The 26,669-nt window shown below is 41.0% G+C and overlaps 1 protein-coding gene across 3 annotated transcripts in view; it reads left to right on the forward strand.

Annotated features, from left to right (window-relative positions):
• Positions 1–17,082, forward strand: part of fhod1 (formin homology 2 domain containing 1) — a 300,189-nt gene extending 283,107 nt beyond the window's left edge. For all 3 annotated transcript variants that reach the window (XM_059992692.1, XM_059992693.1, XM_059992694.1), the window contains 3 exons: positions 4,173–4,326; positions 5,938–6,114; positions 15,094–17,082. In XM_059992692.1, the coding sequence (XP_059848675.1) occupies positions 4,173–4,326; positions 5,938–6,114; positions 15,094–15,176 (414 nt within the window). In that variant the 3' untranslated portion in view covers positions 15,177–17,082. The remainder of the gene's footprint in view (positions 1–4,172; positions 4,327–5,937; positions 6,115–15,093) is intronic.
• The last annotated feature ends 9,587 nt before the right edge of the window (positions 17,083–26,669 follow it).

Consider the following 26,669-nt stretch of genomic DNA (forward strand, 5'->3'; position numbering starts at 1 on the left):
TTGGCTGAAATAGAATTAATGTAACGAGGTGTTTGGTTGGCTGAAATAGAATTAGTGTAATAAGGTGTTTGGTTGGCTGAAATAGAATTAATGTAACGAGGTGTTTGGTTGGCTGAAATAGAATTAGTGTAATGAGGTGTTTGATGGTCAGGTGTTTGGTTGGCTGAAATAGAATTAATGTAACGAGGTGTTTGGTTGGCTGAAACAGAATTAGTGTAATGAGGTGTTTAATAGTCAGCTAGATTTGGATGGTTGAATGTCCTGTTTTTGTGTTGAATGGCTTTAAGTCTAGATTTCAGAATTCAAGGTCAGATTTGTACCTGTAATGGAAGGTACAAACAATATAATAGGAGGTTTAGAGAGGAATATGACAACTGCATAGGTCACAGCAACCACAGAGGGAAGTTTGACTGTCTTTGTGTTCATGTCTTATTTTCTGCCCAGCCACATGAAAAGCTTAAACACAAAATACTCTGCAGATGCTGGGGTGAAAGCAACACCCACAACACGCTGGAGGAACTCAGCAGGTCAGGCAGCATCCATGGAAGCAAACAGTCAACGTTTCGGGCTGAGACCCTTCGTCAGGGCTGTTCATTTCCACGGGTGCTGCCTGACCTGCTGAGTTCCTCCAGCATGTTGTACATGTTGCACAGGAAAAGCTGGTCACTATCTCAAACTGTGTGAGCTTGTGCTTTTATTTGTAACTTTGTCCTTAGTTGCTTTGAGTGAGGGATTTACTTTTGGGTGGGTCAAGACTCAACGAAGTGACAAAATGTAAAGTTTCTCAGAGACTCCATTTCAGTCATTTTCTTCCTTAAGAGAAATCCTTCAGTTTCTGGGTGTTTTCAGGTTAAGTAATGAGGCATGAACTGAGACGGTGGGAAAATCTTCTTTGTTTCCCTGTGGAAATTAAAGAGAAGGCATATATGAATACACATAAAGTAATTGGATTTGCAATGTCAATCATTTTGCAATAAGGTGTGCAAATATTGAATTTGAAAAAATTTTCTATAGCTTGAACTTGATTTATTTCTGGCTCAACTAAATTCAGATTAGCAGCATATTGTCTGTTCCCATCCATTGAACTTCAGGTTGGAAGGTTTAGCATTGAAAAGGCCATGTAAGGAAACTCTTCTACCTTGCTGAAGTGCATTTAGTTGCAACTGACTAATTAATTAAAACAATGTACTGGAAGTGCCGATAAGTGCTGTTGAAGTTTCATGACTTAACAGCAATTCTAAGGAGTGAATTTGCAACGTGGGAGGTCAGCCCCCAACAAATGCTCTGTTTCCAAGGGCATTGGAAGGGCTTTGGTCTCCTGCTCTGCATGAGATCATCTTTTGAAGACCCCAAGTACCACTGCAATTCTGGGTGGACACTGGGGAGGTCTACATAGTAGCCTGGGACTGTAGTTCAAAGTGAGTTTCTAAGTGGTGAATTATGGGCTTGTCTTTCCTCTCTTGAGGACTTGAATATATATTCAAGTGGCCAGAGCTACCTTATCAGATTGCAGCGCTTTGGTAACCACAAATTGAGTAAAAGACTTGTTCCTGCTTTAGAAACTTGCAATAATGATACAAGCATGGCCTGCTGTTCTGAGGCAGGATTGCAACCTTTCTTTGTCCCCCAGTAGCTCCCCCTCATCCCCTTACCAAACTACACCATGAAAACTGAACCTCGGATCTCGTAAGGTGTGGAATTTCTTTACATTCGGGATCTTTGCTGTGGGGCTGAAGGACTCTTTACAAATATATTAAGGAGATGCAAAAAGGAGGCAGAGGAAATTTCTTGAACCCAGGCAATGTTAGCTGTTATGGTGTAAAATAAAAGCAAGATATCAGAGAAAATTAGTTTCAGATAAGGGTCTATATTAAATGCCAAGTCTTCTGCAGAAATTAGGCTAAAGTTGTAATTTAAGCTAAGGAAGTCATTAAATTACATTGTTCTTACATCCTAGTTAAATGCATTGAGGTTATCTGTAAGGCCATCGAAATAAAACAGTGGGCATGCAAAATGCCATGTATCAAACTTACTTCTTACATCTGCATCAGCTAACAATTTTTCAATGGATTTTTTGTGCTTTCCAAAACACGCTGGCATAGCTTACAACATCACTGACTAAAAAGACGCTTCATTTTAAATTTCAGCAATTGATAGCAATACTAAAGCTACTGCAGAATCCACAAAGTTACTCAGCAGTGCCGCTGTCCTAGGCTGCCCCTGCTTGCTCTGCCGCGGAGTAGAAAAGAATCATTATTTCCAAATGGCTAGGGAACTTTGAAGACGAGGAAGAATTTTTTGTGCTGTTACATTTGAGAAAACTGTATCAACACTTAACAGACTGAGTAAAGGTGCAACACTATGTAGCGACTCTCATCAGTTTATTAGTATATTGTTGTTAACTAGTCTCTGCTTTGAGGGAACAGTACAATCAAAAACAAATTAGGCTATAAACTAAAGTTTTTTAAAAAATGGAACAAAGAAAGAGATCAGTAGTTTATTCATTTGTTTGAGAGAGTTTTTTCTTCTTTGCCATTTGAGGAGAAGCATCCTGTTAGATTGGAGCTTTGCTCTCATGACTAATTGAATCTGTTCAGGAGGTATTTGTATTTTCCCACAGTTGTAAAGCAAGGCATGTACCACAACACTCAGAGGGAAAAGAAAATGATTCTAACTTTACAGCGCACATGTAGTCTAAACTGAATTTTCCATTAACAACTGTAATTTTATACCAGATAATTAACTCTGAACTACTGGGCCTCTGGTGATTGCCTAGGTCACGATGGCAGGAACAAAATCTGAACTTTTTCTGCAACACATAGGGAATTTCTGTCTATAAAACTCACGTGTACACACCATATTTGTTTTCTTTTTTTAATTAGACCCTAAATAGCACAATATCCCTCTTTGCTGTAAGCCAGGTTATTCTAATGTAGTCAAAATGACTCAAAAACATCATTTTTTTCTGTAAGTGGGCGAGTGTAGTTCACTGAAGAAGTAGTCTTGAACAGCTTTAACCATGTCAAATGTTTTTCATTCTTCCTGACTAAGGATGTAAAGAATTAAATGGCGTTCAGCCCTAGTAGTGGAAGCTGGGTCCTCACAAAATGCATATCTGATAAAAGACTCTTTTCTGAAAATACAGATCATTAATTCTGTGGGAGCCATAACCTATCATAATGATTGATGAAATATTTCACTGTCCTCTCATCCTCTCAGCAATTAGTATAAATACAAGCTTCAAACTCAAAGGAACATTGCTATCCAAATTAAAACTGTGTTGGTGTTATTTTACTATAAAGTTACTGATATATGCTCTGAGTGGTATAGTCTTACTAATTTGTTTATTTGTTTAAAACACATGAATAACAACATTAATTAATCACTGATGTGTGAATGTTGGTATGTAATGGGGGGGGGGGGGAAGAAAAGCCCCAGAAAGAATGCATTTCCATTTTTAGTGCTAGAAAACATGAGAGAGCTGATATGATCCATTTTAGCACTTCTACCCAGAGAGAGTCTAATTTGCTCTTACTAGAGCAAGAGGAAGAAATGTGTGCACTTCCTAACTAGTTTACGTGCGTAAGCATTCATGCTGCACATGCAGCAAAAAACAGCCTTAAATTTCTGTTTTGCTTCAGAAAGTTTGTATGGGTGTTTTCTTGTCCATTTCCCATTGTTTAATTTAAAATAATTTATCACTTTTTTTTTCTATATCATTAACTATCTGTTTTTGATATGGAAAAATGTAGGTGATTTTTATTTGGTTTATACCTCTGTCACATAATCGTCCTTCACTGTAGTAGATCCAAGGCTCAGGCTTTCTTAACAGCCAGCACAGGACAAAGGAAATGAGAACAGAGCACTGCTGTTTGATCACTTGCTGCTCTACTTTACTGTCTGATATTCAGGTAGGCATTCTGTTGGCTTTGTTAGGGGTAGGTTTGCATTGGTTGAACATACCAAGTGCCAAGTGCTTCCTTCACAAAACAGGCAAAAATCTTATTAAAATAACCCACAGAGATGCTGGACAAAATTTCAGTAGATTTCTGTCTGAACTCAAAATAAATCTTTATGTGAGTTAACTGTTGGAAGTGAGGGGGAACATGCATTGTGTGGAAACATGGTATTTATATCTAAATGAGATGTTTTTTCTCTGCAAACTGTAACAGACGGCAAAATTCTCTACTGCGGCCGGTAGTACTGAGAGCACCCAAGCACCTGACTTGTCAGATCCCCAGCTGCAGGCAGACGAAGCACATGAAAACATGAAAAATCTTTTGACTACTCCAGAGCCACAAACTCGAAGGAGCAGAGGCAATAGGTGTAAGTAAATTTGTTCTGTTTTCTTTGGAAGGACTCCATCCCTTTCTAGTTTAATGTATGTGTCTCGCCACAGCACTCTACCATTCTCCACTATATAAACCTCTCAACTTTCAGGTTGTATTTCATATCCTCGTGCTGTGCAATTGAAGCTCACTGAGTTCTAAATTATGATATAACTGAAAATTCTGAAGTGTTTACAACTGTAGGATTTAGTACTGCACCATAACAGCTACTATACATTTCCTTGCAACTTGTTTTCCCCCTTTTCCCACCTACTCGTATTGGTCCTGACTGAGAGAACAATCTATAACATGTCCAATCCAATTCATCATATGCATCATAGAGACCCTCCTATCTCGATGTATCAGAGCCTGGTATGGCAACTGCTCTGCCACGAGACTGCAAAAGATGGCAGAAAGTTGTGAACGCAGTCCAGTGTATCTCACAAACCAGCCACCCTTCCGTTGGCTCTGTCTGCACCTCTCACTGTTTTGGTAAAGCAACCAATGTAGTGATTCTCACTTCTGTTGTTGGTGTTCCTGTCCGTGCCCTGTGGCGCATCGGGCAGCAACCTTGCCGTTACTTTAGCATCTGTCTGTTGTTTACAAGGCTGAGTTGCTAGCTTGACCCACAACCCACAACAGACGGAAAGCGTGCAAGGAGCTGGCTGGGCTCAAACCCAGGACCACTCACCTCGAAGTCCAGTGTGGATACCACTACACCAGCAGGCAGCATCTCCCACTAGGTAAAGGATACCAAGGCTTGGTAACGTGTACCATCAAGTCAAGGACAGCTTCTATCAGACTCCCAATCTACCACGATGTGACCTTGATTATCTTTTTAGCCCCGCACCATGCTCTCGACGTGGCTGCAATACTGCATTCTGCATTTTTTTTTATTTTTACTACTTCAATATACACGTGTATGGAATGATCTCCCTGGATGGCACACAAAGCAAACCTTTTCATGTTTCTCAGTACACCAGCCAGAAATAGACCATTACCAGTTCTCTATTTATTAAATTGCATTTGAAGAAGGTGAGTCTGGCTTTTAGTCAAACCAGATCATGCTATCATTTGAGATTTACCGACATGTTATAACTCTTAGACAGCAAAAGCTGTAGTAATTTAATCTACTTGACTGCCTTCATGCAAAAGATCTGTGACCCATGGGACCACCAGCGCCTCAGGCTTGTGAACCCCGAGAGGACTGCCCATGAATGATCAACCCAATTCACTGCCCAGTCAGCCCTCTCTCCTAATGAGTCAGGGTTCTGTGATTTGGTCAATGTCTTTTGATCAGTTTTTGGGTGAAAATATCAAGCCAATTATTCTATGGATCACCATAACACAATGTAAAGAAATGGGGTCTATTGAATTAACTTCAAAGAAAATCCACAGACAAAATTCAAGTAGCGCTTATCACTGAGCCTGTGTATAGGGCTGTGAATTTCACTCATGTTTATGTATATAATATGTGATTTAAACGCAATGACCGAACATTTTCAGATCAGCAAGTGTGCTTTTGCCACCTTCAATCACTGGAAGCTCTTGCATTTCAGGTGTGGAAGCTATTTTTGAATATTATGGGTTTTTTTTTTAACTCTTACAGCTGTTGGACGAATCAGCCCACCAAATCTTTCTACCCCTAAAGATGAAGCAGCAAGTCCAGCTGATGATGCTACTGATGAAATCATGGACCGCCTGGTAAAATCTGTCACACAGAATCCGAATCAAAGGGCATCTACTCCCAAGGAACGCAAAAGATCGAGAGCAAACAGGAAATCCTGTAAGTATATCTGGCTTTAATAATTGCTCGGGGAAGGAGAGGTGGTGACGGTGAAGAGAGGAAGAGGTACTGTATTTCCCAGGGCTTATAAACCTGGTAAAAGAAACTAGCCTATCTTTTATGTGACTGATTCCTCATCTGATGGGGTAGTTTATGAAACCTTACAGCGATTGTTGAACACCCTTTTCTAGTCATGGTGGCACATCCTTGGTAATAATAATGAATCTAACAATAGTGAAATTGTTTTTGAACTGACCCATAGCAACTAATTTAATTCCTCATGTAAAACATTTCTGCGGTCACCAACATCAGACCTCCTTCTATGATTGGCTATCCAAACTTTTCTCATAGCTTCATAGAGAAGAAAGAAAAGCAGCATGGAATCAAGTCCTATAGTTGATCAAGTCTGTCCCAATAATCAAGCACCATTTTTTACACTAATCATAACCTAACCGATTTTATTTTTCTTATGCTTCTGTCTTCTCCACCTCTGTCTGGATTCTAGCACTTGCCTCCCACCAGGAGCAGCTTACAGAGGTGGTTCCCACGTTTGTGTGATGTGGGAGTCAATCAGAGTAACCAGTGGAAACCTCAATTGTTCACAGGAAGAATACACAAACTCCAGAATGCTGGCACCAGCAGTCGGGATTAAGCCTGGGTCACTGGAGATGTCAGGAAGCAGCTCTGTTAGCTGCACAACTGTGAAACCCTTCAAAAGTTTCAATCAAAATCTTTCTGACCCTTATAAACACTAGTGGATATAACTGGGTTTTCCAGTCTTTCCTCATAAAATGAAAGTAATATAGAAATAGGCCCTTCAGCCCACGATGTTGTGACAAAATAATTAACTGATATTAAAAACCCATTAAACTAATTTCTTTTGCACTCATGTTCATATCCCTCCATTCTCAATGTGTTCAGGTGCCTTTTTTGCCTTCACTATCAACCCTGGTGGTGCATTCCAGCTACCCACTACTCTCAATAGAAAGAAAATTACCCCACATATCTCTTCTCACCTTAAATGCTTGCCCTATAATAATGTATTAGACAGTTTGACCCGAGGTGTAGGAGTCTCTGCCTGCATTGTATTTTGCATAGTGTGTTTATGATGTTTCTTTTGGTGACCAGTAACATGAGTTGGGTTGAGATGGAAGCGAAGGGAATGAGTTACATCTTCACGCTTTGTTCTTTGCAGTTTACTTGTGGCTGGGTTCTGATGGAAGTCGTATCTTTTGCTGACCACTCAATTACGTTTAGCTTACAATTGAGAATCCTTAAGTTTCATTGCTTCAGGGTTGTATGGTTGATAATAAACTACTGAATACATATCCTCGACTTTTGGAGCAATCATTATTGGAGTGAGGATGCATCATGCAAGTATAACAAATCCGTAGGTTATGTTAACGGCAATTGGTTTTACTGCTGCATTCTGTCAGCAAAGGTTTTCGACAGCTATACCGCACGGACATCAGCAATCGGGCGTGTCCATGAAATTAGAAGCACCACACCCTGGAGCAGCTCGTAGCAAGTAATAACCCTGTGTTGGTTCATGCTGTGTGTTTGAGGTTGAAACACAGTTTTGAATGGTCAGCGTTGCCTATCCAATTGGGAAATGAAAGTTGTATAGTACTGTGTGCCTGAGTAGTACAACCCTTGGTTCCACTGAAATGCTGCATTTAATTTGCCATTGTTTTGCCTGGTTCATATACTTGGAAAACAACATGATATCAGCTGGAACAGTGACCTCAAAGTCAAGACTAAAAGAGAAATTAAACAAACTTGTGATATTGAAACAACAGCACACATAAAATGCTGGTGGAACACAGCAGGCCAGGCAGCATCTATAGGAAGAAGCGCTGTCGACATTTCGGGCCGAGACCCTTCGACTCTTGTGGTATTGAAGGTCACATTGCTGAAGGATGTGTATATATTCATGAAGCCACAGAACAGGCTGTGACTATGTGATGAATTTCAGGATGACATACAGGCTGAAGACAGCGTGTCTAACATGCGTGCAGTACATACTATTGCTAGGAGAGTGACTCGTGCATCTGGTACCTCATCGGCACGCATTAGAATGGAAGCTGAGTTATAAGCAAGCCAAAAAATATTGAGGGATAATCGTGCACTGGAAGAACAGATGGAACAGCTTTGAAGAAAGCAGGAAGAATAGGCAGAACACATTTGGAGAAACAAAGAGCAACTTCAGAGAAAAATGGAGCAGCTTAATTTTCAGGAAGAAATCGCAGCCAAGATGGCCAGAGTTCAAGTTCTGTTGGTGCTAAATATACTCCAGTAGGACAGTACCATGGGGAGAGGTCCTATGTTGACATGGAACAGAGGAAGTCCAACATACTCAATGTCAATGTGGATATGTTTGTTGCTCAAATGTTTATGAGCGCAAATTTGAACCCATACAAGTAGTTCAGGGTGTTGACTCTCAGCTTGCACCAAGGAGGCACTCTGAACCTATGCCATATTCAATAGCACAAGCTGCTTCTGAGGACATTGATTTACGGTATGATTACACTCATATTTCTGATGATAAAGGTCTAAATGCCGCACTGGAGGCCATAAGGATACAAAAGGAAATAACAAGCATAGTTATGCAACAACAATGTTTGCATCTCTACCTAAAAGAGAAACTCAAATCTTCGATGGTGATCCATTGCAGTACCATTCATTTACAAGGGCGCTCAAGAATAGGACTGAAGGTAAGAATGATGAATATGGTCATTACGATTATCACTGTTTTCTTGAACAGTTTACTGGAGGTTACCCTAGAGAGCTTGTCAAAAGCTGGCAGCGGGCTGGCCCAGAGCAAGGATATCTAAATACACAAACTTTATTACAGGAACATTTTGGTGATGAACCTTCCCTGGAACAGGTTGTTTTCTGGCCGCATATCAGAAGATGTGAAAGCTCTTCAAGATTACAGTGTTATTCTTAAATGCTGTTGCAGTGCCATGGAAAATGTGTAGCACACGCACGTGTTGAACATGCCTGCTAAAATGAGGATTGTTGTAAATAAATTGCCCAATAAACTTTGGGAAGAATGGAGATCAGTGGACTGTAAACTGCAAGAAAGGCACGACTATGAGGTTAGTTTCACTGACTGTTAATTTTATTGTAAGTAGTAATGTGATCAAAATTGGATCACAAACTCATTCTCAAGCGAAAGGAAGCAGCTTTGCCACTACTGTGGATAGAGAAGCGGTAACCGAGTCCGGAACTGATGAAAAGGTGCAGATTTGAAACAAGCCACGAATGAAGTAATCACAACAGCGAGTACCACCTTGATATCTCAAGGCCTTACAGTGGCTGGTGATCATGATTGTAATCTTCCTATAATTCCACTCCAGGTGAAGTCTTAAGAAGAGTGACAAGACAGTGCTTATTTTTGCTTTCTTAGATCAAGGAAATACAGCATAATGAACAGGGTCAACTGCACAGGAAAGGGAACACGCATTCTCTTATGTACAATGAGTCATGAAAAGGTTGTGTGTAGCTACATCATTTCAGCATTCGAAGTGGCTGTCTTAGATAGTGAAAACTACTGTGAACTGCCTTACATATTTACACAAGAACATACGCCTATCTACAAAAGGAACGTTCCTCATCAGAGAGATCTTCAGGAATGGTCTCACCTGAAGCATATTCATTTACTGGAAATTGATTCAGAAATTGAGCTGTTGATAGGGGTGAATGTGCCAAAGGCTTTGGAACCGTTGCAAGTGATTTGCTGTGTTAATGATGCATCAGAACAGTGCTGGGCTGGACTGTTTACGGCCCATTGAAAGGAGACCATGGAGGTAGAAGAGACCAGAACTGACAGTTAATGGGATTTCAGTATTGAACTTGGATGAGCTTTGGCAGCAACAGTTCAAGACAGATTTTCCTGAATACAGTCAAGAGGAACAATCTGGTTTGTCAAGAGAAGATCACAGTCCAGGATAGAGCGCTTACTAGAAAGAGGGCATTTATATAAATATTGAAATTTTATGTCTCCTGTGTCTTTGTAGCATGTAGTTGTAATTATTCTAATATAATAATTAGGGGACTGGAATACAGGAGCCATGCATCTGTCCTCTGTCGGCACTGTACTCTGCTCCGGGTTTATTATGGTAGCTAGTCACGTGAGTGCGGACGGGATAAAATCAAAGGGAATAAGACATCTTAATGCTTTGTTCTTTGCATTTTGTTTTGAAGCTGGAGGCTGACTGAGGTCGGATAACACTCAATTATGCTTAGCTTATACTTTGGTATACCTAAGTTTCATCACTTCAAGATCGTATGTTTGCTAACTGCTAATAAAAGATTGAATACATGTCCTTGACTTTTGGAGCAATCGTTATTGGAGTGAAGGCGCATCATGCAAATATAACAAATCTATAGGGTCACCGGCAGCGACAATTAGTTCGGCTGTCTACTTAGTCTATGCCCCTCGTAATCTTATAAACCTTTATCAAATCTCCACTAAACCTGTGCTGCTCCAGAGAAAACAATTCAAGTTTATCCGATCTCTTCTCATAGCACATGCCTTCTAGTCCAGGCAGCATCCTTGTAAACCTCTAATGCACCCTCTCCAAAGCCTCCACATTTTTCTTATAATAAGGTGACCAGAATTGAATGCGGTACCCCAGATGTGACATAACCAGACTCCTATAAAGCCCTGGACTCAGTACCTCAACTTATAACAGCAAGCTTGCCATACACTTCTTCCCTACCCTATCAACTTGTGCAGCCACTTTCAGGAAACTGTGGACTTGGACACCAGCTCTCTCCATCATTAAAACGTACTGTCCCTTTCCACATGATTTCCTGTAGTACAACACTTCACACTTTTCTTGATGAAACTCCATTTGCCAAGATCACTCTGCTCAACATCACTGCTAAGGGTCTTGGCACTTAGCGGTGTATTTTCTCTTTACATTCAACCTACTGAGATGCGCCACTTCACATTTGGCCGTGTTAAACTCCATCTGCCATTTCTCCATCAATTTCTGCAAATGATCGATATCCTGCTGTATTCTTTGCCAGTCTTCACCCACAATGCCACACATCTTCATGTCATCTGCAAATTTGCCAACTTACTCTGCTACGTTTTCATCCAGGTCATTTATATACATCACAAATAGCACAGAACCCTGTGGAACACCACTAATCGCAGACCTCCGGCTAGAATAAGTTACTTTGTGCATTTCCTTCTGTCTTTAATGGACAAGTCAGTGCTCAATCCAAATGGCTAATTCACCCTGGATCCCATTCATCTTAATCTTCTGAATGAGCATTCCATGAAGGACCTTGTCAAATGCCTTACAAAAATCCACGTAGTCAACATCCTCAGCTCTACTTTCATCAGTCTCCTTCATCACCTTGTCAAAAAACCCAAGCAAGTTAGTAAGGCATTACTTGCCACTCACAAAGCCATGCTGGCTCTCCCTAATTATGCCAGGATCTTCCAAATGCTTATAAATATTATCCCTATGAATTCTCTCCAGTAACTTTTCTATCATTAACGTGAGACTCACTTTTCTATAGTTTCCAGGATTATCTCTGGTTCCCTTCTTGAATAATGGAACATCAGCTACTTGCTAGTCCTCTGGGACTTTGCCTGTGGCTAAAGTGGACACAAAGATACTGATGAAATTCTCGGCAATCTAATCCCTTGCCTCTCTCAATAACCTGGGGTACATCCCATCAGGCTCTGGGGACTTATCCACCTTAATGCTCTTTGAGAGACAACAGAACCTCCTCCTCTACTATCTTCTCCCTTCACTTCCTTTGCTCATTTTAGGAAAGGTTAAGCCTCTCATGTCCACATGCAAGTTACTGTGTATAGCTTCAAAATAAATCATTTGTATTATTGTTTTACACTGTCCAAGCATTTGATCCAGTCTGTGGATTATGTCTGTGGATGCTATATTATTCATATTGCTGTTATTTCTCAGGACATAGAAGGTATAATTAAAAAGTCCCACAGGATGCTATAACTAGCTACCACACTGGTCTAGTTTTTTAAGATAGAAAATTATTTAATCGCTTTGTAAGTAACCTTTTGCTAGATTTGCTAACCTTTTGAAGTTACGAGGAAAGTTGATGAGGGTAAGGCAGTGGATGTAGTCTATATGGACTTCAGCAAAGCCTTTGACAAAGTTCCACATGGAAGGTTAGTTAAGAAGGTTCAGTCGTTAGGTATTAATGCTGGAGTAATAAAATGGATTCAACAGTGGCTAGATGGGAGATGCCAGAGAGTAGTGGTGGATAATTGTTTATCGGGATGGAGGCCGGTGACTAGCGGGGTGCCTCAGGGATCTGTTTTGGGCCCAATGTTGTTTGTAATATACATAAATGATCTGGATGATGGGGTGGTAAATTGGATTAGTAAGTATGCCGATGATACTAAGGTAGGAGGTGTTGTGGATAATGAGGTGGATTTTCAAAGCTTGCAGGGAGATTTATGCCGGTTAGAAGAATGGCTGAACGTTGGCAGATGGAGTTTAATGCTGAGAAGTGTGAGGTTCTACATTTTGGCAGGAATAATCCAAATAGAACATACAGAGTAAATGGTAGGGCATTGAGGAATGCAGAGGAACAGAGAGATCTAGGAATAACTTTGCATAGTTCCCTGAAAGTGGAGTCTCATGTAGATAGGGTGGTGAACAGGGCTTTTGGAACGCTGGCCTTTATAAATCAAAGCATTGAGTACAGAAGTTGGGATGTAATGCTAAAGTTGTACAAGGCATTGGTAAGGCCAAATTTGGAATATTGTGTGCAGTTCTGGTCACCGAATTATAGGAAAGATATCAATAAATTAGAGAGAGTGCAGAGACAATTTACTAGGATGTTACCTGGGTTTCAGCAATTAAGTTACAGAGAAAGGTTGAACAAGTTAGGTCTCTATTCATTGGAGCGTAGAAGGTTGAGGGGGGATTTGATCGAGGTATTTAAAATTTTGAGAGGGATAGATAGAGTTGACGTGAACAGGCTGTTTCCATTGAGAGTAGGGGAGATTCCAACTAGAGGACATGATTTGAGAGTTAGGGGGCAGAAGTTTAAGGGAAACACGAGGGGGTATTTCTTTACTCAAAGAGTGATAGCTGTGTGGAATGAGCTTCCTGTAGAAGTAGTAGGGGCCAGTTCAGTTGTGTCATCTAAATTGTAACTCATACATAGCCTATAACCATCCATTTTTCTTTCATCCATGTGCCTACCTAAGAGTCCTGTGAATGTGCCTCAGCTGTCAAACCCTACCACCACCACCGGCAGTACATTCCATGTATATAAAAAAAGAACAACTGCCTCTTACATCTCCTCTGAACTCTACTCCATTAACTTAAAAAGATGTCCTCTGGTATTGGCCATTACTGAAAAGGAAGTTGGTCGATCATTGACCTCCAGGCTGGAATTTACTACTCCCTAATAGACTTAAACCATAGAGCAAACAAATAAATTGGGCTTGTGTGGTGCTTCAACGTTGTAAAGTATCTCAAGGTGCTTCATTATTCAAAGAAAAATTCAAACCTAGCCATGAAGGAAGGACTGGAGGTACTTTGGGCAGGGAATAGCCATCAGTGGCAGGGTAATGAGATTCCGGGATACATCGGAGGGCAGAAATATGGGAGGGGAAGCTCTTGAGGTTCAGAGGATTGGAAGACCTTACAAAGCAGAGATGGATTTGAAAGCAGAGAAAATTGTTAAAATTGAGATCAACATACACAAAATGCTGCAGGATTTTAGCAGGTCATACAGTATCTGTAGAGGGAAATAAATTGCTAGAATTGACACAAAATACTGGAGGAACTCAGCTGGCCAGGCAACACGTATGGAACAGAGTAAACAGTCAACGTTTCAAACCAAGACGCTTCATCAGGAGTCTCGGCCTGAAACGTTGACAGTTTACTCTTCCCCATAGGTGCTGCTTAGCCCGCTGAGTGCCTCCAGCATTTGCTTTGGATTTCCAGCATCTGCAGATTGTTAGAATTGAGATGTTGTTGGAGGAGGAGTCAGTCTAAGCTACGACATTGACAGATGAATAGGGGCTGTTGCAATAGGCGCGAGTTCTGTGTTAATTAACAGGTGCAAGTAGAAGATCACCTTGAAAAATGTGGTGTAGTTGGGTTGAGTGGTAGCAAAGCAAGTGGAGGTTGGAGGTGCATGTAAAGGAAATAGAATTGTAAGTTCAGTTGAGGTTAAAAAGTGCACTGAGGTTGTGAATAGTTCAGTTTCAGGCAGTAGCTCCAGAGCTACGTGAATCAGAATCAGGTTTACTATCACTGACATATGTTGTGAAATGTTTTGTTCCATTGCAGCAGTACATGACATAAAATATTCTATAAATTATAATAAGAAAGATTTAAAAAACAAAATAAGTAGCACAAAAAGAGAGTTAAAATGGTGAGGTAGTGTTCATTGTCTGTTCAGAAATCTCGTGGAGTGGAAGAAGCTGTTCCTAAGATACTGAGTGTATGTCTTCAGGTTCCTGTTCCCTGATGGTAGTAATGAGACGAAGGCATGTTCTGGATGATGGATGCCACTTTTTAGAGGCAGTGCCTTTTGAAGATATTCTCAACAGCAATGAAATCAGTAATTAGAATCAAATTTCTTCTCTGTCTTCTCAATATAATACAGGTCCATATCCAGTTCTCATCTGAATCATGAGGCTCTTCCTCATGCACAAAATGCCTGCTTTTCATAAAAGAAAAAAGTATCTTAAATAGCACTTAAGCAATAGGAGGTAATTGTTATTTTCCACTGGTGAATAGTCAGCTCTGAAGATAAAACATTTTTTCTAGTTTTGCCCAAGATACTAAGTTAATTATAATATCTCCCACAAGAACTATAATCACTACTTCTCTGGTGACAGTGGAATTGCCATTTGGAATTGCTCTGAAATTGTAACTTTTGCAATTAAGCTCAGGTAACTAATGTAATGGACAGAGCTGTTCTGTACTAATATCAACTGGTCTTCCTTTGCAGTGCGAAGAACACTGAAGAGTGGCCTGACCCCTGATGTAGTCCAAGCACTGGGTTTGTCTAAAGCATCAGAAGTCGAAGTGTAAATCAACTTGAATACAGATGAAACAAAATTTGGTGCCTTAGCATTCAGACGTCTAAGCTAACTACAAAATATACAGAAATCATGATTGTATTTCTTAGATTTGTGACAAGCTCCGGAACTTTACCCTTAATTGTTATGATGAACTTGGGCCTTATCTTCACATATTGTTGGATAGAATCTTGTATTGAACATAAGTCATTTTCAGAGCGTTCACAAAATTCAATAGTCCATCTCATTCTAGGTAATGGATTTGAAGGGCAAAGTAGTCATAAATATCCCTTCTCCATTTAAGCACCAGCCAATATTTTCTGCCTAAGTTATAAGCATTCAAATAAAAACCTGCATTCGTATCCTTACCCAAACACCTTTATTCAGTACTTTATTGAAGGCAGTGATCCTTGCTGGAGTACAGTCCTCTGGATATTGCTCACTTTCCAGTAGCTTACAGGCATGAACTTGAATAGTTGTGATGGAAAGCAATTGGAAGATGATCTTCCCAATTCAGCTTGACCCTGTCCTCATCGAAAGTGCACTTGTGCACTTTTAGAGGAAACTCTTTATGCAAGCACTAGCCTGTCGAGATATTGAGAGCCCACTCTTTCCACTGTTGGCAGTAATTAACAAACTGACTCCAGACCAGGGATTGAACTTCTGGTTTTTTATGGCTCACCCAATGTGTTTTATCCCCTTGAGCCAACAGGGTTTGCCACTAAACTTTAAATACTATAGAGATTTATTAACTTTGGGTTTAATGTTACAATTTTGTCTACAACCGTGTTTTAATGTTGTAAAATTGCTGGTTTTTTAACCATGTTATAAAAATATTTTCAACTGACAGGGTGGAGAAATGTAGTGAATAATAATGAATTACTACATTGTAGTTAAAACAAAAAAAGAATAAAGTCTATTTGTTTGTTAAGATAACAATAAAAGTGTATTTGGAGGTGTCTTGATGTAGCATGATAAAAAAATCTGATATCAGATATGCACAGACCAGCACACTCTGTGTTATCCATATTATTGGATATAAATTTGCACTTGGAAGTCACCTTTATCTTTATGGCAGTATTAAGATCACACTTTAAAAACCACTAATTGTGACAGCTCAATAAATACGGTGGATTCTGGTTAATTGGGACACATCAGGACCAGTACTTTTTGGCCCAATTAACAGCTGCCCCGTAAGCCTTCATGGAAATAGCTAAAAGGTATAACAAAGATAAACTACCATTTCAATGAGTAACAAATCGTGCATTTGAATAAAATACAGAACAAATTAGAGCACTACCCATGCTACTACAGTATTATAAAACTATGTATTAGTTCTAACAGAAGGACTCATTGCTGCCGCATTCTTTTGATTGACTGTAAATGGTCAAAGTTAGCACAGACACCTAGTGCAGATACTGGACTGCCTTCTTTGCTTTCCTGTGTAAAAGCATGGTGTTGTGTCTAACAGCCACGCAAGTACACACAGCTAATGCTAGTTAGAACCTGATCGGTGACAGTCTCTTGTCCCAATTAAGCAGCATCGTGTCCCAAATAAACAAAGGGAATCCAGGTTATTTTAACAAATTAGTTTTTATTCTTTAAGAGTTGTCCCAAATAAAGGGCTGCTTCGATTAATCAATGAACCAATTAACTGGAATCCACTATAAGTTGCAGAATTATTCTGACTGCAATGTATAATGCTCCAAATGCACCTTTCCTTGAGTGTTTTGCAAGCTGACGTAAACAAACATGCAGATTTAAACAATGTATTCACTGTTACAAATGTGTACCATTCTACTTTTTTTATATAAAAAAGTCAATTGTCCTCTAGGATTGTTCAATGTATTTTGATAAACTTTATTTTTATTGTTTTTGAATGTTTGTATTATTGCAGCAATTAAATATTTCACATTTTTCTTGTGATGCTTTGCTTTTTACTTTGTTGACCCAAAGGTGATGAAGATTATGTTTCCTTCAGTTTATCTTTGCCTACTGTTAGTGCATTGTGGATAAGTCTTTGAAACATAGTGGCTCTCCAGGTTACAGAAGACGTGATTGATGGAAATCTGGCTCTGCAAATATTCCCATAATTTTTTAAGTTAGGGAGATTAGTTACAGAAGTACAATTATCTCCAAGAATTTTAGAATAGAGTTAGAAGTTATTTGATTCAAAAGACAACCAGTCTTTAAAATGTTTAGATGTAAACTTCAGCAGTAATTAAATGAGGTTTTAAGAATGCAGCCACTGTTTTACAGTGGAAGGCCACTTAAGTGATTGGCATTGGAAACTGACAAGTCAATGCCTTTTATTAACATTTGCAAACTACTTATCCACAATGGAAAGGAAAGTTTTAGAGGGATATGATTCAAATGGAAGCAAATAAAACTAGATCAAGTGGGCAACTTGATCAGCATGGATGACCTGGGCAGCAGAGCCTGTTTCCATGCTGAATAACTCTGTCACTCTAATGTAACATCCACTGATACCTTAAGGCCATTGGAACTAACCATTCTCTACTGTGTAGGGGAAAATAGAGTCGTAGAGCACTACAGTACAGAAACAGGCCCTAGCACTTCAGGTCTGTGCCAAATTGTTATTCTGCCTAGTTTCATTGACCTCCACCACGACCACAGACCTCTATACCCTCCCTATCCTTGTACTTATCCAGACTTCCCTTAAATGTTGAAATGGAATCCTCTTCCATCACTTCTACAGACAGCTTGTTCCACACTTGCACTAGTTGAGCTCCCCCTCATGTTCCCCTTAAACAGCTCACCTTTCACCTTAACCTATGACCTCTAGTATTAGTCTCACCCAAATAGTCTGCTTGCATTTATCCTATCTATACCCCTCACAATTTTGTATACCTCTATCAAATATCTAGGCTAACTGGCTCTTTTTGAAATAGTTCGTTTCTGACCGATGGAAGGGCAAGTTGATGGACAGTTCAGAGGACTTGGTTGACTTGGAGAAACAGAGCAGCTTTTGAACTCATTACAAAAACATTTGCAGGGGCATGCATGTGTTTTTAACAGTTTTTTGGCTGTGATGTGGTGGTGGTGGTGGTCGTTCATGTTATGTGATGAATGAGTAAACACAACCAACTTATTTTTCTGCAAAGATTTGAGGGGCAGGGCTGAGCCCTGTTTGGCCCCCTCATTGTTAGCCCCCCTTAATCTTGATCACTTTGTTTTCTCCATGTAGTATGTGGTGAAGACCCCTCTAACAATACCAGCAACAATTTTTTTTTAAGTGTTCCCTCTTTTCAAATTACCATTACATTGGTACAAAACTAACCTCGCTGTACAACTGCAGCTACATGCTTTAACATGGGTGGCATTGCAGCTTTCCTGCAAAAGCAGCTCTCATACAGCAAGGCATTCTGCAGCTCTGCAATTATTTTACAAGGTAAATACATATGGTGAGCCAACAGTAAACGTAGGAATGAGATGGCACTCATTAAAAAAGTGAGATAAGTTTCCCATCTTCATGAATATGGGGTATATTTAATGAATTAGCCTTGATGCACCAGGTACTTCTTCCCTATTGGTATTTTTGTGTATTATGTGAACTAAATACGAATTTTATTCATCTTATGCAGAAATTGGCATGTAACAATGTAATTGTTAAAATGTAACAACAATTATATTTCAAAAGTATTCAGTAGTTTGTAAAGAAATTTACAGCTTCGTTCCTTTAGCTCAAGGTTGTCACTGAGGAGGTTTGGCTTGGTGGACGAGGGGAGCGGATGTGTGATGGGCAGTTGTCAATCTGCTAGTGAAACCTTTAGAAATCTTATGATGGGAGGTGATGGTGGAGACAACAGTGGGTTGCAAGGGATGCTTATGTGGTGAAAATGATCTTTGAAAGTTATTGTCTTTACTCAGCAGTAAGGACTAGGATGTACTGTTTTGGGAAAGTGGTGCAAGACCTGTTTGTAATTGCCAGGGATGGAGGGAATAGGGTTTTTTCTTTCCCCACTGGGGATGGACTCAACAAATACTGCTCCTGAAAATATAATACTTTAAAAACTTATGGAGAGAAAGCGGGAAAGCTTCCTCAAAAATAACAGAATAAAAATTAAATTATTAATTGTTGGATGACATGGAATGAAAAAATGACCACTTGAGAAAATTAGTAATGAGTTATTACTAATGCTCTTTCAGCCTGACTGTGACAAGAATGGTCAGGAATATCATCTGTGGAACCTAGCTGATGCTGTGGCACACCTTGTAGAACTGTTGCTTCATAGCTTCAGTGTCGAGCTCAGTCCTGACCTCCAGTGTTGACTCTATGGAATCTAAATTCGAGAATCTGTACAGGAGTCAATAAAAGCTATTCCATTGAAATGTTTGAGTAACACACACAACATGCTGGATGAATTTTGCACGTGGCCGTATCTATGGATAGAAATGAATAGCCGATGTCTGAGCCTCTGGATTTGATGAGTAATCTCAGTCCAATATGTCATTTGGCATTTCCCTCCATCGATGCTGCCTGACCTGCTGAGACCCTCCAACATTTTGTGCAGGTTGCTGAAGATTTCCAGCAGCGGCAGAACCTCTTGACTTTCCATGAAAAAGCTTGGGGTAAATCTAAAATGCACATTGTCATCCACACTAGATCCTTCAGAAAGTTGATGAGGATCATCTGGAAACTCCAGAAATAGCAGTACTCTGGCTAGAAACCAAAACAATGAATGAAATTCTTATTATTAAAATAAGTAAGACATGAATCATGGAATTACAGCTGGCCCAACGTTAGTCATGTTGCATTTATTAGTACTCTTTAATAAATCAGTAAAATAAAATGGGGAATGTAGATTAAATCTGATCAAAAGTAAAAGTATCCAATCTAAATAAATCTGTTCTTACCGTAATATTTGATAAACTTCAGTAAAAAGAGCTTTCACAATGGACTGGGATTGTGGATTACTGACCTTTTTAACCAGATGGAATGATAATGAGATGTCCTGATAACCAACAATTATAAAAAGGCAAATACCTCAAAAGCCAAAAATGGGAAAGGGCAAATTTTACATCAACTCTTTCAAAACAATGTCTTGTACATTGAACATAGGAACTATTCACTTTTTCTGCATTTTATTCCAAACATTTCTTGCTCTGAATTGTTGTTTTTACTGCTATCACTTGCATCTCCTCAGTAACTTAAATTCCTTTGGCATTGCCTAAAATCATTAATCCAAGGTTTCCTGCTAATAAAGAATTAACATTTATAATATCAACTTAACTTTGAATATTTCAACCATTGTACATGAGATCCTAACCTTTCTGTGTTGGTTCTCCTTACACATTGTCTAGGATACAGACTAACTTTTCAACTTCCTTTGGCACATTGGTCACTGAAGTGATGTGTCTGTAATTCTTTATACTTTTAAAATATACCACCGTTCATCCAATTCATCATGTTCCAATAATAACATTTCAATTTAGCTGAAGTACTTTTCATTCAGTAGTGGTAACTATTTATTGATTGATTGAGGTACACTGTGAAATAGGCCCCCCCTGCTCTTTGAGCCACACAGTCCAGCATCCCCAGATTTAACCCCAGCCTTATCACAGGACAGTTTAAAATGACCAGTTAACCTACTAAACATCTGATCAATTGAATCCCCTTGACATATCTTCTTGTCATACCCAATACAAAATAAATACTGAACCAAACAATGGTTGGCTAATCTGAACCCATTTCCACAGAAATGGATTTCCACAAGCAAATCTTAAGATGCTGGAAATCTGAAGCAACACAGCCAGAATGCTGGAGGAACTCAGCAGGTCAGGCAGCACCTGTGGAAATGAATTGATAGTCAATATTTCTGGCCTAGACCCTTCTTCAGGACTGAGAAGGAAGGGGGAAGATGCCTGGATAAAAAGGTGGGGGAGGGGAATAAGGCTAACTGGAAGGTGATAGGTGAAGCCAGGTGGGTGGGAGAGGTCAAGGACTAGAGAAGAAGGAATCTGATAAGAGAGGAGAGTGGGCCATAGGAGAAAGGGAAGAAGGAAGGGACCTAGGGAGAAGTAACAGGCAGGTAAGAATAGGTAAAAGAACAGAGTGGGGAATAGATGTGGGGGGGGGGTGGAATTTGTTTATCAGAAGGAGAAGTCAGTGTTCGTGCCATCAGGTTGGAGGGTTCCCAGATGGAATATAAGGTGTTACTTCTCCACCCTGATGGTGGCTTTATCGTGGCACAAGAAGAGGCCATGGATTGATATGTTGGAATGGAAATGGGAATCAGAATTAAAATATTTGGCTACCGGGAAGTCCCACTTGTGGCGGATGGTGGGAGGTGCTCGATGAAGTGGTCCTGAAATTTATGACGGGTCTCACCAATGTAGAGGAGGCTGCCTTGGGAGCAACAGATACACTAGACAACCCAGCAGATTCTCAAGTGAAGTGTTGCCTCACCTGGAAGGTCTTATTTGACCCTAAATGAAGGTGAGGGAGGAGTAGACTGCCTGTAGGGATAAGTGCTGAGAGGGAGATTAGTGGTGAGGGGATGAATGGACAAGGGAATCATGGAGGGAGTGATCCCTGTGGAAAGTGGAGAGAGGGGGAGAGGTAAAGGGTATGTTTAGTGGTAGGATCCCTTTGGAGATGGCAGAAGTTGCAGAGGATAATGCATTGGATGCAGAGGCTGATGGAGTGCTAGGTAAGGGCAAGAGGAATTCTGTCCCTTCTAAGGCGGTGGGAGATGGGGTGAGTGTGGATGTCAGGGATATAGAAGCGATATGGGAGAGGGCAGCATCAATGGTGGAGGAAGGGAAACCCCATTTTTTGAAGAAGGAGGACTGATATCCTGGAAGAGAAATCCTCAGAATGGGAACAGATGCAGCAGAGATGAAGTAACTGAGAAAAGGGAATGGCATCTTTACAGGAGACAGGGCTGGGAGAGATAATTGTCAAGAAAACCATGGGAATCGATAGGTTTATTAAAGATGTCAATTGACAGGGGGCTTCCAGACATGGAAACAAAGAGATTGAGAAAGGGGAGGGAGGTGTTAGAGATGACCCAAGTGAATTTAAGGGTAGGGTGGAAGTTAGGGCCAAAGTTGATAAAAATTGATGAACTCAGCATAGCTGCATGAAGCAGTGCCAATGCAGTAATTACTGTAGCAGATGAAGTGTTGGGGAGTCTAATTGACAAAGGCTTCGAAAATGGACTGTTCTATGTAACCAGCAAAGAGGCAGGCATAGCTGAGGCCCGAGCGAGTGCCTATGACTACCCCCCGAGTCTGGAGAAAGTGAGAGGAACTGAAGGAAAATTGTTGAGGGTGAGGATCAGTTCTGCCAATGGTGGAGGGGGACTGGTTGGTTATTTGGTCAGGAAAGAAGCGGAGAGCTTTGAGGCCTTCATGAGGGGGATAGAAGTGAAGAGGGACTGAACATCCATGGTGAAGATAAGGCAGTCAGACCAGGGAATTGAAAGTTACAGACGAGATCGAGGGCATGAGGAGTGTAGATGGGAAGGGACTGAACCAAGGAAAATAGAAAAGAGTTGAAGTAAGAGGACATGAAGTCAGTGGGTCAGGGGCGGGCAGAAACAATGGGCCTACCCGGACATTCAGGTTTGTGGATCTTGGGTCGGAGGTAGAAGCGAACAGTGTGGGGTAGAGAGCTGAGTTTGGGGGGAGTGCATGGGAGTTCTCCAGAGTGAATGAGGTCCATGATGGTCTAGAGTGGGGTCCCCTTCAAGGGGTAGGTACGAGGAGTGTCTGAGAGTTGCTGCCTGGCCTCAGCAAGGTAGAGGTCAGCGTGCCACACTACAACAGCATCTCCTTTGCCTGTAGATTTGATGTAAGGTTGGGATTGGTGCGGAAAGAGTGAAGGGCAGTGTGTTCAGTGGGGGTAAGGTTCGAGGAGGAGAGAGGAGTCCTGAAATCGAGCTGATTGATGTCTCATTGCCAATCAGGGATGAAAAGATCCAGATCAGGCAGAGAACTTGAGTGGGGAGTCCAAGAAGAGAAGGAAGGTTGAAGATGGGAGAAAGGGTCATCAGTGCAGGGTGTAGAAGCCTTGCCAAAGAAGTGGGCTCAGAGACACAGGCAATGGAAGAAGAGCTCAACGTCATGGCAGGTACTGAACTCTCTGAGTTGCAGGTGAAAGAGGACAGAGGTGAGTTTCTTACTGAGGACAAGACCATTCTTCCTCAGAGGGGCTGCTTGTCATGTGTGTGTTTCCAATATTTTCTGTTTTTATGTCAGATTTCCTGTAGCTGCAGTTTTCGACTTGTGTCCAATTTAAGTCCAAGTTACATGAAAGTTTTCACGTAGTGTGAGTCTTTAGTAGGAACATAGTCATAACTTCTGCTTCACTTCATCTTCACTTTTATCCCTTCCCCTAACTCAGTATCTAAAATCAATGTCTTTACTTTATCAGCAAACAATTGATACTAGAGCATACAATCATCACAGTGATATTTGTTTCTGCGCTTCGTGCTCCCTGAAGTACAAGTTGAAGTAAATACAATAAAAATTTATATTATAAATCATAATTAGAAAATAGAAAAGGGAAAGTAAGGTTGTGCAAATCAGGTCCAGATATTTGGAAGGTACGGCCCAGATCCGGGTCAGGATCTGTTCAGTAGTCTTATCACAGTTGGAAAGAAGCTGTTCGGAAATCTGGCCGTACAAATCTTCATGCTCCTGAACCTTCTCCCGGAGGGAAGTGGGACAAAAAGTGTGTTGGCTGGGTGGGTCTTGTCCTTGATTATCCTGGTAGCACTGCTCGGACAGCGTGTGGTGTAAAGTGAGTCCAAGGATGGAAGATTGGTTTGTGTGATGTGCTGGGCCGTGTTCACGATCTTCTGCAGCTTCTTCCGGTCTTGGACAGGACAAGTTCCATACCAGGTTGTGATGCACCCTAGAAGAATGCTTTCTACAGTGCATCTATAAAAAATAGTGAGGGTTTTAGGGGACAGGCCAAATTTCTTCAGCTTTCTTAGGAAGTAAAGGTGCTGATGGGCCTTCTTGGTAGTGGACTCTGCTTGGTTAGATCAAGTCTGGTCATTTGTGATATTCACCCCAAGGAACTTAAAGCTTTTGACCTGTTCCACTTGCACACCACCGATGTAGATGGGGTCGTGTGGTCCGCTACTCCTTCTGAAGTCAACGACCAATTCCTTTGTCTTGTTGACATTGAGGGATAGGTTATTGTCTTTGCACCATGCCACCAGATTCTTAATTTCCTCTCTGTACTCAGACTCATCATTACCCAAGATACGGCCTACAATTGTGGTGTCATGAGCAAACTTGTATATTGAGTTTAATGGAAATTTGGCTACACAATCATGGGTGTACAGTGAGTACAGCAGGGAGCTGAGTACACAGCCTTGTGGGGCACCGGTGCTCAGAGTGATTGTAGAGGAGAGCTTGTCCCCTATTTTTACAGCCCGGGTCCTGTCTGTGAGGAAGTTGAAGATCTAGCTGCGGATCTGAGTGCTGAGACCCAGGTTCCGGAGCTTAGTAATCAGTTTATTTGGAATGACGGTATTAAAGATAGAGCTGTAGTCAATGAAACGGAGCATTACATGTGCGTCTTTATTTTCCAGGTGTTCTAAGGAGGAATGTAGTGCCAGAGAGATGGCATCTGCTGTTGACCTGTTGCTCCGGTAGGCAAATTGCAAAGCGTCGTGGTTGACCGGTAGGTTATGGTTGATGTGTGCCATAACCAATCGCTCGAAGCACTTCATAGCAATTGATGTCAGAGCCACAGGTCGGTAGTCATTCAGGCATGCCACCTTGCTTTTTCTTAGCACCAGGATTATCGTTGCCTTCTTAAACACGAGGGATCTTAGACTGAAGCAGGGAACAGTTGAAGATGTCAGCAAACACTCCAGCTAGCTCGCTTGCACAGGCCCAGAGAACCCGTCCTGGGACACCATCTGGGCCCGTCACCTTCCTTGGTTTATCTTCAGGAAGGCTCTTCTAACGTCTTCCTCGGTGACAATGAATCTGGATGCCACCAGGTCCGGTTCATTCAGAGGGGGTGGGACACTCCTGTTCGAATCTTGCATAGAATACATTAAGTTCATCAGGAAGAGAAGCGCTACAGTTATTGATATTCCAAGCCTTTTCTTTGCACCCAGTGATCTCATTTAGACCCTGCCATAGTCTACTGGCATTCCTCTGGTTAACCTGGGCTTCCAACTTGGCTCGATATTGCCTCTTGGCGCCCTTAATAGCTTTCCAGACCTGGATTCCAGTCACTGCATGGAATCCAGACCTAAATGCCACAGCTCTAGCCTTCAAAAGGGACTGGACCTCATAATTCATCCAAGGTTTCCAGTTAGGGAGTACCCGGATTGCCTTGCGAGACACACAGTCCTCTGTGCATTTCTGGATAAAGTCCATGACAGCTGAGGCATACTCATCGAGATTAGCTGCCGAGTCCTTGAATACTAACCAGTCCACCGATTCAAAGCAGTCACGGAAGACCTCATCTGTTTCCTCTGTCCAACGCGACACCACTTTTGACACCGTGACCTCCCGCTTCAGTTTCTGTTTGTCAGCCGGGAGGAGGAGTACGCCCTGATGGTCCGATTTTCTGAAGTGAGGTCGTGGGACAGAACGGTAGGCATCCCTGACTGCTGTGTAGCAGTGATCAAGTATATTCGGGCCTCTAGTGGAGCAGGAGACATGTTGGTATAACTTTGGCAGCGCCTTTCTGAGGTTGGCCTGGTTAAAGTCCCCGGCTGTAATGAGCAAAATCTCCGGATGCCTGGTCTCAAGTTCACTGATGTTGGCTTATTCTCTTTAGTTTGATGGAAGTGTTTAGAGGAAGGTGAAATGGTGTTGGGCAGAGGGGAATATCAAGAAAGCTGAAAGTGAATGTTGGAAGCGAACACTTGTCAGCGAATAGTGTGACTGTCTCTTACAGTTCCAGAGGCAACAAAGAAAACCAACTGCTAACATTCTGTCAAGAAGATGCTGGCTGCAGAGAGGTTTTAGAAATTAAAAGGCAGCAGATTATGGCAAAAGAAGGCAAATTATTCTGAAAACCAGGCTTAGTTCACACTGCAATGGTACGATTATTTGGAACTTTCAATTCTATGTTTTACCTCTGAAGATATGTCTGGCAAAACTGTGGTGAGTAATGGCTTTTTTCATGTCTCTGATACATAAATAATAATAATAATAATAATAACTAAAGTAGCTCGAATAATCAACACAACAGAAAAAATAGATGTTGGAGGTTTCAAGCTTTACTTTCAATTTTGATCATTTCTAATTGCTTTGACATAACAGATCCACTGGGGGGCAGTAGTGATTTCAATGACTCTGTCCCTGACATGTCCTTGAAATAAGCAACTGAACAGTAGACACAGGGAGTCATTCCCAATCAGTCTGTTTATAAGTAATTTTCTTTTACTGCATCCCTATAAAAACATCCCTTAATTTTGTAAAAACACAATTTACAGTTAAATAATAAGCATTGCCCTGCTTTGGCATTGGTTTGAGTCTGATAAGACATCAGAATAAAGGC

The sequence above is a fragment of the Hypanus sabinus genome, chromosome 17, assembly GCF_030144855.1.
Source record: "Hypanus sabinus isolate sHypSab1 chromosome 17, sHypSab1.hap1, whole genome shotgun sequence".
NCBI lineage: Eukaryota > Metazoa > Chordata > Chondrichthyes > Myliobatiformes > Dasyatidae > Hypanus > Hypanus sabinus.